At 37.9% G+C, this 16221-nt stretch overlaps 1 protein-coding gene across 3 annotated transcripts in view; it reads right to left on the minus strand.

The window, feature by feature from the left end:
- The window catches only part of CTBS (chitobiase), a 58559-nt gene that overhangs the window by 8266 nt on the left and 34072 nt on the right, over positions 1-16221 (minus strand). For 2 of the 3 annotated variants that reach the window (XR_008666526.1, XR_008666525.1), the window contains exon 4: positions 8596-9339. Coding sequence is in view for 1 of the 3 variants with exons in the window: in XM_055341277.1 (XP_055197252.1) it covers positions 8511-8719; positions 9201-9339 (348 nt within the window). In the remaining 2 variants the exon portion in view is untranslated. Of the gene's footprint in view, positions 1-8510; positions 9340-16221 lie in introns of those variants that run through there. The other variant, XM_055341277.1, reaches the window with a different exon arrangement.

The raw sequence follows: 16221 nt of genomic DNA on the forward strand, positions 1-16221 counted from the left end.
GGCCAAGAGGAACACAAGACAATAATTAAAATGTCAAAGATTAAAGATGGAATTTTAAAAGCAGTACAAGGAGTTAGTTACATCCAAGGGTTAAAGCTATTAGCTTATTTTTCAGCAGAAACTTTGTAGGCCAGAAGAGACTGGCATGATATATTGAAAGCATGGAAAGGAAAAAACCTCCATGATACTCTACCTAGCAAAGCTGTCATTCAGAATTAAAGGAGAGGGAGAGTTGCCAAACGAAATTTATCACCACAGTTACAAGAAATGTTAAAAGGACTCCCTTAACTGGAAAAGAAAAAGCCAATATTAGAAGAAAATTGTAAAAAAAAAAAAAAAAATTCATCAGTAAAAGGAAACAGTAAAGGTAGTAGAGCAATCATTTATAAAGCTATTAAGGTTAAAAGACAAAAGTAGTAAAATCTATTGTATCTAAAAAAGTAGGTAGTTAATGGGACTCACAAAATAAGATATAAGGGATCCCTGGGTGGCGCAGCGGTTTGGCGCCTGCCTTTGGCCCAGGGCGCGATCCTGGAGACCCCGGATCGAATCCCACATCGGGCTCCCGGTGCATGGAGCCTGCTTCTCCCTCTGCCTGTGTCTCTGCCTGCCTGCCCTCTCTCTCTCTCTCTCTCTCTCTCTCTCTCTCTCTCTCTCTCTCTCTCTCTATCATAAATAAATAAATAAATAAAAATTAAAAAAAAAACAAAATAAGATATAAAATATGACAACATATACATAAAACAAGGGGGGGGAGGAAAAAATCAAGTTCACATAAAATGTGTTTGAACATAACTGACCATCAACTTATTATAGACTGATATATACTTAAAATATTATAAATGAATCTCTTAGTAACCACAAACCAAAAACCTATAATAGATACACAAAAAAATGAAGAAAGCAAAACATACCACTAAAAAAGGCCTCTATCACAGAGAGCAAGAGAAGAAAGGGAGAGACAAAAACTACAAAAAAAAAAAATTAAAACACAAAATGACAATAAGTACATACCTATCAGTAATTACTTTAGGGGCACCGTGGTGGTATAGTTAGTTAAGCTTCCAACTCTTGGTTTCACAGTTCTGAGATAGAGCCCCATGTCAGGTTCTATGCTCACTCTCTCTCTCTCTCCCTCCATCCCTCCCTCCTTCCCCCCTCCCCCCACCTGTGTGCACACGCCCTGTCTCAAATAAATTTTAAAAAATAATTAAATGCAAATGTTGCAAATATTCCAATCAAAGACCTAGACAGAATGCTTAAAAAAAAACAAGACCCTAGGGACGCCTGGGTGGCTCAGTGGTTTAGCACCTGCCTTCAGCCCAGGGCATGATGCTGGAGTCCCAAAATCAAGTCCCACATCGGGCTCCCTGTGTGGAGCCTGCTTCTCCCTCTGCCCATGTCTGCTTCTATGTCTCATAAATAAATAAATAAAATCTTAAGAAAAAAAAAACCATCCAAAAAAAAAAATCTGTCAATATGTTCCTGCAAGAAATTCATTCTGGACCTAAAGACACACAGACTAAAAGTAACAGACTAAAATAGCCTATGCAAATGGAAAGTGTAGGAAAATGGGGTAGAAATATTTATATCAGACGTAATAGACTTTAAAGGAAGTCTGTAATAAGGGACAAAGGTGAACCTACATAATGATAAGAAGATCAACCAGAGGATGTAACAGTTGTAAATATCTATTATGCACCCAACATTAGAGCACCTAACTACAAAAAGCAAATATTAACAAACCTAAAGGGAAAAATGGACAGCAATAATGATAGAGGACTTTAAACCCACATACCAAATGTTGGCAAGTCAAACTTCAATAAAAACAAATTTTAAAAAAAATAAACCCCATATACATCAATGGATAGATCATCCAGACATAAAATCAACAAGGAAACTGGCTTTCAATGACACATCAGACTAGAAAGACTTAACAGATATATCGAGAACATTCCATCCAAAACAGCAGAGTACACATTCCTTTCAAATGCATATGGAACGTTCTCCAGGATAGATCACATATTAGGCCACAAAACAAGTCTCAATAAATTCAGAAAAACCTGAAATCATATTAAGCATATTTTCCAACTACAATGGAATGAAACTAGAAATCAATTACCAGGAAAAAAACACATGGAGGTCAAACAACATGCCACTAAACAACAAATGGGTCAAAAAAGAGGAAATAGATAATACATGGAGACAAATATGAAAACACAATGGTTCAAAATCTATGGGACATAGCAAAAGCCATAGTAGGAGGGAAGTTTATAGCAATACAGGACTACCTCAAGAAACAAGACAGATCGCAGATACACTCCAACCTTATACCTAAAAGGAACTAGGGAGAAAAGCTCAAAGTTAGAAGAAAGAAATTAACAAAGATCATATTAATAGGGGGTGCTTGGGTGGTTCGGTTGGGCATCTGCCTTCAGCTCAGGTCATGATCCTGGTGTCCTGGGATTGAACCCCTCATTGGGCTTCCCTGCTCTGCAGGGAATCTGCTTCTCCCTCTGCCCCTAACCCCTGCTCATGTCTTGTGCTCTCCCTTTCTCTCTCTCTCAAATAAATAAAAAAATATTTTTTAAAAAAGGTCAGATTAATAAGGAAGTAAATGAAATAATTTTTTAAAGGCAGAGCAGTGAAGCACACAAATATTTCTTTGAAAAGATAAAGTTAATAAAACTTTAGCCAAACTCATCAAAGCAGAGGACTCAAATCAGAAATACAAGAACCAACAAACACAAATATTATCATAAACTATTACCAAAAAAGTATATGCAAATTGGACAACCTAAAAGAAATGCATAAATTCCTAGAAATATAGAACTTCCCAAAATTAAATCAGGAGGAAATAAAAAAATCTGAACAGACCAATTATAGCAACAATATTGAATTTATAATCCAAAATTGCCCAAAAAATAAAAATCCAGAACCAGATGTATTCACAGGTGAATTCTACCAAACACTGAAAAAAGAATCAATACCTAATTCTTCTCAAGCTCTTCCAAAAAAAGAAGAGGAAGAGAGACTCCATGTTCATTATATGAGATCCTGACACCAAAATAAGATAAAGATAATACAAAAAAAGAGAAACGATAGGCCAACTAAATATTAGCAAACAAATATTCAATATATTGTTGCAAATTTAATAATATATTTAAAAAATCATCTACCAAGAGCAAGTGGGATTTATTCCAGGGATGCAAGGATGGTTCAATATCCACATATTAACATGATATATACCAGAGTAACAAAATTAAAGATAAAAATCATATGATCATAATAATAGATGCAGAAAATGCATTTGATAAAATTCAACATCCACTCATGACAAAAACTCTCAAAGTAGGTTTAGAGGTAACATACTTCAACACTATAAAGGCCATATGTGATAAAACCCACAGGTAAGATCATACTCAATGGTGAAAAACAGAGCTTTTCCTCTAAGTTCAGAAACAAGGACATCTACATTACTTTTATTCAATATAGTATTAGAAGTCCTAGCTGTAGCAATCAAACAAGAAATAAAAGGCATCCAACATTGTTCTAGATATACTTCCACAGGCAAGGGAAACAAAAGCAAAATAAACTGTTGGGACTACAACAAAATGAAAAGCCTTTGCATAGTGAAGGAAGCCATTAACTAAATGAAAAACCTACTGAATGGGAGATCCTTGCAAATGATTTATTCAATAAGGGGTTAATATCCAAGATATATAAAAAAAATGTACACAACACTCAAAACACAAATAGTCCAATTGAAAATGGGCAGAGGACCCGAATAGATATTTTTGCAAAGACATACAAATGGCTAACAGACACATGAAAAGATGCTCAACATTACTAATCATCAGGGAAATGCAAATCAAAACCACAAAGTCATATCACCTATCAGAATGACGCTGTCAAAAAGACAAGAAGTAAATATTGACAAGGATGTGGAGAACGTTTGTGCACTGTTGGTGAGAATGTCAATTGGTGCAGTCACTGGAAAACAGTATGGAGTTTACTCAAAAAAAATTAAAAATACAAATTCCATATGATCCAGTAATTCACTACTCAGTATTTACCCAAAGAAAATGAAAACACTCATTCAAAAAGATACACATGCCTATGTTTATTGCAGAATTATTTACAATAGTCAAGATATGTAGGCAATCCAAGTATCCGTCTATAGACGAAGGGATAAAGGTGATGTGAGTTTGTGTCTGTCTCCCATATTCTTCCCCTTCTTTCCTCATCCCCCCTTCTCTCTCTCTCTCTCTCTCTCTCTCTCTATATATATATATATATATATATGTATGTATATATATATACATATATATACACACGTATATATATATCATACACACACACACACACATATATATATATGATATATGCGATAGAATATTTTTCAGCCAAAAAGGGGAATGAAATCTTGCCCTTTACATGGATGGGCCTAGAAGGTATGCTAAGTGAAATAAGTCAAATACAAATACCATGTGATTCAGTCATATGTGGAATTTATTTTTTTTAAAGATTTATTTATTTGTGATAGAGAGAGGCAGAGACACAGGAGGAGGGAGAAGCAGGCTTCATGCCAGGAGCCCGACACGGGACTCAATCCCGGGACTCCAGGATCGCGCCCCAGGCCAAAGGCAGGCGCCAAACCACTGAGCCACCCAGGGATCCCCATATATGGAGTTTAAGAAACAAAACAGATGAACAAAAGAACAAACAAAAAACAGACTTCTAAACACAGAGAACAAACTTGTAGTTGCCAAAGGGAAGGTGGGTGGGAGGATGGGATAAATAAATAGGTAATATAAATTGTACTCAGATGAAAAGCCAAATTCTGCACTGACAAAATTCCCTTACCTACATAAAGCCACAGTGCTATCAATCCTTATATCATAAATTTTTCCAATGAATCTCAAATTCATATTGACCAATTGTAGCAAAATCACCTACTGTAGTTGGTAAAAATACAGTTCCTAGGCTCTATCCCTGACTTACTGAATCAATCTCTCAAGATATTTTAACAGTCAGGTGATTCTCAGATAGTATAAACCAGTGGCTCTAAACCTATTTATATGAAATAGAATATATATTTTATATGTATATATTTGCTACTTAGATTTTTAAGTTTTTGAAAGGCAGGTATCATTTATTCACTAAATAGACAGTTTTTAACATTGAGTTAGAAAGGAGCTCTCATTATTTAGTCTTGTATAGTAGGTATATGTCATTTTATTGTGCTTCACAGATACTGCCTTTTTTTTTACATATTTAAAGTTTATGGCAACCCTAAATCAAAAAAGTCTGTCAGCACCATTTTTCCAACAGCATTTGCTCACTTCATGTCTTTTTGTCACATTTTGGTAATTCTCACAATATAGCAAACTTTTTATTTATTCTGATTTGTGATCAGTGATTTTTAATGTTACTACTGTAATAGTTTTAGGGTGCCACAAACCATGCCCATGTAAGATGGGAAGCCATCCATAAATGTATGTTCTGACTCTCCATCCACTGGCTGTTGTTTCCCTGTCTCTCTTCTTGGGCCTCCCTACTCCCTAAGACATACAACATTAAAATTAGGCCAAATTAATAACACTACGATGGCCCTTAAGTGTTTAAGTGAAAGGGAAAGTCACACTTCTCTCACTTTGAATCAAAAGCTAGAAATGATTAAGCTTAGTGAGGAAAGCATGTCAAAAGCTGAGATAGGCCAGAAGCTAGGCTTCTTGTCCTAAACAGTTAGCCAAGTTATGAAAACAAAAAGTTCTTGAAGGAAATTAAAAGCACTACTCTAGTGAATATATCAATCATAAGGAAGCAAAACAGCCATATTGGAAAAAGTTGTATTGGTCTGGATGGAAGATCGAACCAGCCACAATATTCCCTTATGCCATAGCCTAATCCAGAGAGCAAGGTCTTAACTCTCTTCAATTCTGTGAAGGCAGGGAAAGGTGAGGAAGCTGCAAAAGTTTGGAGGAGCAGAGGTTGGTTCATGAAGCTTAAGGGAAGAAGCTTTCTCCATAACAGCAAAGTGCAAGGTGAAGCAGCAAGTGCTGATAGAAGATCTAGCTAAGATAATTGATGAAGATGGCTATACTAAACCACAGATTTTCAAGATTGGCAAAACAGCCTTCTGTTGGAAGAAGATGCCATCTAGGACTTCCATTAGCTAGAAAGAAGTCAATGCCTGATTTCAAGGCTTCATAGGACAGGCTGAGTCTCTTACAAGGGGTTAAAGTAGCCGGTGACTTTAAGTTGAAGCCAATTTTCATTGGCCCTTCTGAAAATCCTAGGGCCCTAAGGATTATGCTAAATCTACTCTGCCTGTGCTCTATAAATGGAACAACAAAATCTGGATGAGGGCATATCTGTTTTCACAACATGGTTACTGAATGTTTTAAGCCCACTTTTGAGAACTGCTGAAGAAAGTTTCCTTTCAAAATTTGACTCTTCATTGACAATGTACTTGGTCACAGAAAAGCTCTGATGCAGATGGACAATGAGATGAATGTTGTTTTGTCACCTCGGCTAACACAACATCCACTCTGAAGCCCATGGATCAAAAAATCATTCCAAATTTCAATTATTATTTAAGAAACATATTTAGTAGGACTATAGTAACCATAGACAGTGACTCTGCTGAAGGATCTGGGCAAAGTCTATTGAAAACCTGGAAAGGATTCACCATTCTAGATGCCATTAGGAACATTTGTGATTCACGGAAGGGAAAAATCAAAGTCTAATGTAAGAAGGGTTTGGACCAGGTGGGTTGATACCCACCCTCATGGAGGACATTGAGGGGTTTAAGATTTTCATGAAGTAACTAGATATGGTAGATCTAGCCGGAAAACTAGAATTAGAAGTGGAGCCTGAAGATGTGACTGAATGGCTGCAACCTTATGGTAAAAATTTCAAAGATTTAAAAAAAAAAAGCAATTCCTTATGTTAAGATTTTATTTCTTTATTTGAGAGAGAGAGCAAGAGAGAGAGAGAGAGCACAAGCATGGAGAGTGGCATAGGGAGAAGCAGGCTCCATCCCAGGACCCTGGTATTATGACCTGAGCCAAAGGCAGGTGCTTAACCAGCTGAGCCACCCATGCACCATGAGGAATTGCTTCTTATGGATAAGCAAATAAATTGGTTTCTTGAAATGAATCTACTGGTGAAGATGCTGTGAAGATTGTTGAAATGACAACACAAGGTTTATAAATTTAGTCAATAAAGCAACGGGATTTGAGAGAATTAACTCAAATTTTGGAAGAAGTTCTACTGTGGGTAAAATGCTATTAAACAGCATTGAATGCTATGGATAAATTGTTTGTGAAATGAAGAGTCCATCATTGCAACAAACATCATTGCTGTTTTAAGAACTTGCCACAGCCTCCCCAAACTTCAGCAGCCACTATCCTGATCAGTCATACCATCAAGCTCAGGGCAAGACCCTTCCCCAGAAAAAAGACTACAACTTGCTGAAAAGCTCAGATGATGGCTAGCATTTTTAGCAATAAAGTACTTTCAATTAAGGCATTTATATTATTTTCCAAATGCACACTCAGACTATAGTACAGTGTAAACATAACTTTATATGCACTGGAAAGCCAAAAAAATTCATTTGACTTGCTTTATTGCAGTGTATATGTGTGTTTAAAGACTTGGTTATCTTGGGGTGCCTGGGTTACTCAGTCTGTTAAATGTCTGGCTCTTAATCATGACCTCTTAATCAGGTCATGATCTCAGGGTTGTGAGATCGAGCCCTGGTGCCAGGCTCTGTGCTCTCAGCACAGAATCCTACTTAGGATTCTCTCTTTCCCTCTCCCTCTGCCCCTCCCCTGCCTGCTCGCACTGCGTGCTCTCGCTCTCTCCCAAAAGAAAAAAAAAAACAAGGCTCTTGGTTATCTTGATATGTGGCCAGGTTTGAGATCACTGATCCAGGGCCACATTAGCTTTTGTTATCCGTATATTGCTTAGCAGGATGCCTTCTGTTGTGATCTGCTAATAATCATGCCCTCTATGGCAGTGGGAAAGCCTTTTGCCATAACTGTCAAATTCTATGGAGTTTAGTCCTTTGAAACTTTTTGGACATAAGGTGCTTTGCAAGTGATTCAGAGCCTATGAAGCATGTGAAACGCTTCCCCAGAACTACCTCTACTCTTAGACAAGAGCTATTTCTGTCCTGCAACAGGTAAAAGCAGAGCCTGGATATGCTTTGCTGATTCTTACTGATCCAATTGCCTATTTAATTCTCTAATCCTGCTGCAAGATAAGTAGGCCAAGCAGTCTCAATGCTGTATCTTCATATGAACAGAAAATAGAGTTAACACCTTAAAATTCTGTAAAACTTCTCTAATGAGAACTTGAAAAAGTTCTGGAAAATATTCTTAGGATATATATGCTGAAATTCTTTCCTAGTAAATAAAACAGATTCTATTAGTCACACCTTCATGAATACATTTTGATAGGGAAAATAAGGAGTTTCAAAAAAATAACAAATGGACTTTTACCTGTGATCCCTCAATTTCACGATGGAAAGAGTCTGCGGTTTCTTTAACTAAAGCGGTTAATGCATAATATTCAGTTGATAAACAATTAACGTCTTGCTCTATGTCTATATTAATTCCATCCATATATTGTATTTTGGCCAACTTAACTTTCTGAGCTATCCACGATGCTCTGAAAGTAGGATCAGTGATATCCTTTATAGGTGCATCTCCTATGAAAGAAATACACATCTTTTGTGCATGTATGCTTTTTTGCAGTTTTATGACATTTATTTTACAAAACCTTTAAAACCTCTCATTATTTTGGAATATTAAGCCCCCAATTTAAATTTTCCAAATAGAGAAACAATATACCAAAATAATAGAAAGTCATTACTCATCTTCAAACTAACCATTATGAATAATTAGTAAAGTCATTCTCAAATTAGAAGTAGAAATTGAAGACTATGACTAACTAGAAGTCATCATGCTGATTAGGATTTGCATTTTGCTCAAATCATAGTGGTTTATTTAATTCTTTAAAAATAACTTACCTGTAAAGTGAATTAAATAGTATCTAAGATTAGTTTTAGGAGGATAAAATACTATACCAGATGAACGTGAAAAGGGAATTTTTTGGAAAGTCAGGATGGCAAACGATGCAAAGTAAATTTACCAATTGGCTGGACATATCTGGTAAAAACTGTAACTCACCTTTTAGCACTACTCTGGCTCCATGTGAATGAGCATAACACATAAGTTCTGGGTCATATTTCCCAAAAATTACCACAGTTGTAATCTGTGACCAATCATAGAACTTCCAAGTTTTATTTCCAACATGAAACACAAATACCTGCCAAAATAACAAAGAAAAGCATCATCACTTAAACCAAGATTACAATGCTGACCACCCAAAATAACATTAAACACTGACCATGTACCAGGCATTAAGAGTACAACAGTGAACAAGAGATAGCTGCCCTAATATAACTGGTGGCAGGAGAAATTAGCTAGGCCTCAAAAGTATGGCTAGGCAGAAATAGTGGAAAGAGCTAAAGCCTAAAGACAGAGAAAGAGTGGTGATTTTTCAACTAAGTATTGCATATAGCTGACACCTAGAATTTGGAAGGAGATAGCAATAAGGAACCAAAGAGGGATGCTTGGGTGGCTCAGTGGTTGAACATCTGCCTTCGGCTCAGGGCTTGATCCTGGGATCTGGGATGAGTCCTGTATTGAGCTCCCTATTGGGAGCCTGCTTCTCCCTCTGTCTATGTCTCTGCACCTGCCTCTCTCTCTCTCTCTCTCTCTGTCTCTCTTTCATGAATAAATAAATAAATCTTTAAAAAGAAAAAAAAAGAACCAAAGAGTGGTAGGCAGGATTATGTCATAAAAGACTTGGTAAATGTTCTTGAGAAATTAGTACATTATCCTGGGGGAAAGGGTCTTAAAAGGAGAATGTAAAATGGAGAATGTAAAAGGAGAATGTATACTTTATAGGTATGCATTTATATATGCATTTTAGAAAAATCCCTTCAGCTGAAGTGGGAAGAGAGACTAAAGCTGGGAGCAGAATAACTAGGAAAGTGTTGAAAGAATTCAGGCAAAAGATGACGACAACCTCAAATTAGCCTTGTAGAAAAGCAGAGATAAATAAGATAAATGAACAGATCTGGAAGATCCTAAGGGCAAAATTAACAGGACTTTGTGACTGATTGAATGAGTAAAGTAAGAGAAAGGGAGGTTGATTAATACTCAAGCTTCTGGTTGCTGTAGATGGAGCCACTGCATCTATACAAATGTACCAGATGCTGTATTTACTATGAATGGTTTTTGGTGAAACAGACTTCTTAGACTAGTTCTAAGGTGGTGGATGTTATGTTTTACTACTATCCCCCCCTCAAATAATTCTAGAAGCCCAGAAGTCTCACTGATCATTTTATTCCAAATAAGGTGTTAATTTGTTGATATAGCAAATATTTATGAAATTCCAATAAGGTATAGGGAAGGTATATTACTAGACATTAGTGACAAGTTAAAGAGACCAGGTCCATTAGCTTTTGAAATACAATAGTGTTTTAAGGGCTGCACGGGAATGCAGATGGCCATGACAGTAAATAAAGAGGGCCTGCTACCCTGGTAGAGCAGGGAAACTTCTGGGAATTACACACTTTGGGGGAAAACTGAAATCTAGGTAATGACCTACACACGATGGAGGGTTATGAACAAAAAGAGCATTCTCAGCAGAGGGAGCAAAAGAGGGTGAATGTCTCAATACCTCAGAAGAATTCTGAATTGCTGGAACTAAAAGTATCAATGTGGCTGGAGCATAGAAATCCTGATAGTACTTGAAATCAGATAAAACTAGTAAGGTATGTAGTGACAAGATCAAGTAGGGCTTTGTAGTTCACTGAGGATTTTGTATTTTATCCTAAGATGAATGGGAAACCATTAGAGTGTTTTAAGCAAGGGAGGGACTTAAGGTTTGCATCAACAAATGAGAAGGAGGGGGAGAGATTAATAATCAGTGGGCCACTGTAAAGAGAATGGTTGGGTGAGGGGTGAGGGAGAACTAGGTGTAATAGTTAAACCAGACTTCTTAATTTTCTCAATTTCTTTAAATTTTTATTTTTTTACTTTTCAGAATTAACTATATATAACCCATTTTTCTCGTAGGCAATTGTCCACTAAAATAAAAATTACAAAATGTGAAATTGGAATGGCCCGTTGTTTTTGGAGATTTTAGACTCATTTCCATCACAAACCTTATCCCCTATTTTAATTCTGATAATTAAGATTGAATTTATTTAAAAAAATACTGAGAGCTTATGGTATAATAAAAATTCTAAAAATATAACTGGATGAATCAACTGAAAATATAAGGGGAAAAAAGAATGTAGTCTAATCTGTAGATTTATATTTGAAGAATATAGGCCAGCAGAGAAAAAGATCATTTACCATGAACATATGAATGAACAAAATTTTGCTGCTTTGAATAATTGATTTTCCAAATGCCCACAGATACTGCAGAATCCATGAAGCAATCCATTGGTTGCTACAATAAGTCAGATATTAGGTTTCCACACTAAATAGGTTCATTATAAGCACTTTACCACCTTTTTTCTTCTAAGCAATGTACAGATACCTTTTTACTGGCATTTAAATGCTTCTGCCTCAAAATGTGTTAGATTAAGAACTGGAAATTGTCCCTGTGTTTACAAAAGAATTGCCCCCTGGACTGTTTGCCTTAAAAATAAAACCGCCAATTATTTTACCAGCCAGAAAATGGAGTTTATTTGGGAATAGCAGAGAATTACAGGACAAGCAAGTTATGGCAACAGCATTGGTAAATCTGTAGAACAAAGGAGAGGAATGCTCTTTTATAGAGGAAAGGGAGAAACTGAAAAGGTAAGCAAAAAGTCAACTGGAGTAAACTAGAAGCTTGAAATATAGTAGCTTTTCATTGGCTGAGTTGTGACAGTCTCTAATTATGTGGGCTTTTCTGGAGGAAAGGAAATAGTTTCTGAGATAGTAAAGTAGTATCCACCTGCAAGATACCCCTGCTTTTCCTGTTGGGTCTGCAATTGATGAGTAGTAGGACATGACAGCTTCCCCTGCTGGCCTCTCAACTCCATTCTAAATGAGGTTTCCTTTTGTTAATTTTCACATTTCCCACTTTTGATCAAGATCTTTTTTTGAAAGCATCACTGATCAAGAGGAAGTTTTCTACATTCCTCAGTACCAGGTAGGACCTTCTCTGGTTGTTACATCTATATTGGAGGGAAAGTACTTATATAGTTGGAAAGTATTTGAAGTCATATTTAAATAACAAGGAAGATTAGGCGGGAGAAACTCTCAGGTACTCCCGTTTAAAGTTAATATCTACTCAAGGTCCTAAGTGTTAGACATCATCTTGAAGGGTTGAGCTGCATCACGTTAGTGAATACAACTTTTTTTTTAAGTCCAACAGGCAAAACAGAAGTAACATACCAATTCCAAATTGTTTAATGGTTCTAAACCAAGAATCTAGTTCTGGAAGTAGCCACTGAAATATTTATTGACACTCCCAACTTGCAGGTGAAGGGTTCTCTGTATGAACGCAAACCTGGAGCCAAGTATGCCTCCTGGAAGACCCCACTTAAAGAGACCATGACAACTGAATCATAAATACTACGAGACCGCACCAAAAGATTTAACTGAGGCATCTTGAGAAGTTACAGTGCAGTTATAAACATGAAGCAATAGCTGATGAACTTTTTGCAAAACAGCACAACTTCAAAGATGTTTTAAAACAGTATTGCTATCTCAAAAGACTGGAATTAAATGTGTTATTGAAAATATAGTCTGTGGTTGCAAACTCAGGAACCATGAATCTGAAGAAGAATCCAGTTAGTTAATAGTTCAGTGGAAAGACTTTTGTGAATTCTGAACTTTCTAACCCTTCAAAGGTAAAGTGAAAAGCTAATTTGTCCCGGAATCATGATGAGGCTGTTTCCAAAAAGCTATAATTAAAAAAAAAAAAAGGGATCCCTGGGTCGCGCAGTGGTTTGGCACCTGCCTTTGGCCCAGGGCGCGATCCTGGAGACCCGGGATCGAATCCCACGTCGGGCTCCCGGTGCATGGAGCCTGCTTCTCCCTCTGCCTGTGTCTCTGCCTCTCTCTCTCTCACTGTGTGCCTATCATAAATAAATAAAAATTTAAAAAAAATATTAAAAAAAGAAGTTCCCCTTTCCATAAGGGCTTGGGGAATACAGAGGCAGCAGTGTCCTCCCACAAAAAAAAAAAAAAAAAAAAAAAAATAGGGGCACCTGGGTAGCTCAATGGTTGAGCATTTGCCTTTAGCTCAGGTTGTGATCCCAGGGTACAGAGCTCGAGTTCTGCATCAGGCTCCCTTGCAGGGAACCTGCTTCTCCCTCTGCCTATGTCTTTGCCTCTGTCTGTATCTCTCATGAATAAATAAAATCTTAAAAAAAAAAAAAAGCACCAATGGCGAGTAAAATATATACAGGCCTGGTCTAGACATCTTGGGGAAACTGTCTTATCATTTTCTTCTTCAATTCTAGGAAACCTTTATTTTCATGTCATCATATGGTGTGCAGAACAAGTCATGGTTTGGTGCTTTCTTTAGATGTATCACATGAATCCAAGAGTCTATTCCCTGAAGTTTTGTGGCACAAGGGTTGGTTTGCAATTCCTGATAAGGGCCTTTCCAGTGAGGTAGAAGACTTTTTATGGAGGTGGTTTTTTTCCAACAAAAAGAGTGCATTGTGAAAAGATTGCTCTACCTAAGTATGTTTATTTTTGAACCCAGTAGATGACCCAAAGACTGAAAGAACATACTCTCCACAGCTAAATATAAAAAAAAGGAGGGTACATCAAAGAGGGTAAGAAGGATACAGAGGTGATCAGGATCCAAACAGACCCACAGGGCTGACTGTGGGAGGGAGGGATGCAATAGGTAGAGGTTGCAGTAGGGAAGAGACCCCACCCCAGGCAGAGGGAACCCACACTGGGAAGACAAATCCCCATAACATTTGACTTTGAAAATGGGAGGGGCCAAATTTCATGAGTTCTTATAATCAAAGGGTCTTAACACCTGGAACTTAAAAACAACGGGTTTGGCTCCAAGAGAACCAGAGGGCAACAGGAAACAGTTCTCTCCCTTAAAGAAAGCCCACCAAACAGCCCCTATAAGATACAGCACAGAACAGCAGTTTGAAAAACATGAGGGGTATACAAGAAGATTTACTTAATCTCAGAGGGTGCGTTGGAGGGACCAGGATCTTCGGGAGACTTCAATCACAAAAGAGTTGGTAGACACTATTTCCTTCCCCTAGCCTAGATACACAGCTGCAGAAAACAATGCCAAAGAACATTCTCTACCTGGCTTGCTAACAGCATGCCTCACCCCCCACATTCTTCTGTAGATCTGTCCCTTCAAACTGGCTGGCCTTAGCAGGAATTTTCCTGGATGGCTGCAGCTCCTTTCCCACTCCAACACAGACCTCCTGGTACCATACATCCTGCTCCCACATTCTCCTGCAGACCCACCCCCTTCAGCCTAAACCTGAGCCCATCCAAAGTGGTTGCACAAACCTGGCAGTCTACAAGCAGCCCCAAGAGAGTCTAGCACCACTCCAAAATGACTCCTGCCTGTGGGAAAGAGGAAAAGAACCACACAGACCCACAACTGTGGCCCTAGCAGTGGGCTAGGGGCAGACATCTGGTGGTCCTGCCCACTAAACAAAGCTTCTCAGGGTCCTATAATTCCATGCTACTGCATCCCTAGCAAACACCCAGTCAAACTTAAGCCAAAGGTAGTCCCAGATTGGCCCTCTAACAACACAGGGACTAAGCCCTGCCCACAATAGGCAAAAAGAGCCATTGCAAATGACTAGACTGAAGGCAAACATAGCTCAGCCATAATAGCAGGGTGCATGCAACACATACAAGAGACACCTCTGAAGCCACCAGGTTCTGATGAATAGGCGACCGCAGAGAACTACAGAACTATTTCATAAGGCCACTACTTTTAAGAGCAGGTGATGTAGCTGACTTTCGTAACACAGAAACAGACAAAGAGTCAAAATGAGGATAGAGAAGAATATGTCCCAATGAAAGAACAGAAAAAAAACACAGAGAGCTAATGAAACAGATAAAATAGATGCCCAATAGAGAATTTAAAGTGACAGTAGTAAAGATACTCACTGGACTTGAGAAAAGAAGTGAAGGACTTCTGTGAGACTCTCAAAGAGATAGAAAACATAAAGAACCAATCAGGTTCTTTTATATAACCTTTTATTTTTTTAAAGATTTTATGTATTTATTCCTGATAAACACACAGGGGGGTGGGGGTGCGGGCCGAAGCAGGCTCCATGCAGAGAGCCTGACACGGGACTCAATCCTGGGACTCCAGGATCACACCCTGGGCCGAAGGCAGGTGCTGAACCGCTGAGCCACCCAGGGATCCCCTACTTCTTATAAGAACCCAATAACAAAACACAAGAAGGAATAAACAGTAAACTAGAAGAAACAAAATCAGTGACATGGAGCACAGAGTAATGGAAAGTAATCAAGGTGAACAAGAGACCAAAAGAAGTTGAAGAGAACTCAACAACACCATCAAGCATAATAACAGCTGCATTATAGGGATCCTGGAAGAGAGAGAAAAAGTGACAGAAAATGTATTTGAAGACGTAATAGCTGGAAACTTCCTGAATCTGGGGAAGAAAATAGATATCCAGATGCAGGAGTCACAAAGAGCCCTCAACAAAAATCAAGCCAAGGAGGTCCACATCAAGACGCATAGTAATTAAAATGGCAAAAAGTAGGGATGTCTGGGTGGCTTAGTTGGTTAAGCATCTGTGTTCAGCTTAGGTCATGATCCCAGGGTTCCAAGATTGAGCCCCACATTGAGCTCCCTGCTTCTGTCTCTGTCCCTCTGTCTCTCTCTCTCAAATAAGATCTTTTTAAAAATGGCAAAAAGTCATGGTCAACAGAATTTTAAAAGCAGCAAGAGAAAACAGTTTACATACAAGGGAAATCCCATAAAATCACATAAAGTTATCAACTGATTTTTCAGTAGAAACTTTGCAGGCCAGAAGACAGTGGCATGATATATTCAAAGTGCAAACAAAACAAAACACCTTGCAACCAAGAATACTCTATCCAAAAGGGCTGTCATTCAAAATTGAAAGAGAGATAGTTTCCCAGACAAATAAAAGTTAATGGAATTCAT

The sequence above is a fragment of the Nyctereutes procyonoides genome, unplaced genomic scaffold (genome assembly GCF_905146905.1).
Source record: "Nyctereutes procyonoides isolate TBG_1078 unplaced genomic scaffold, NYPRO_anot_genome, whole genome shotgun sequence".
NCBI classification, from domain to species: domain Eukaryota; kingdom Metazoa; phylum Chordata; class Mammalia; order Carnivora; family Canidae; genus Nyctereutes; species Nyctereutes procyonoides.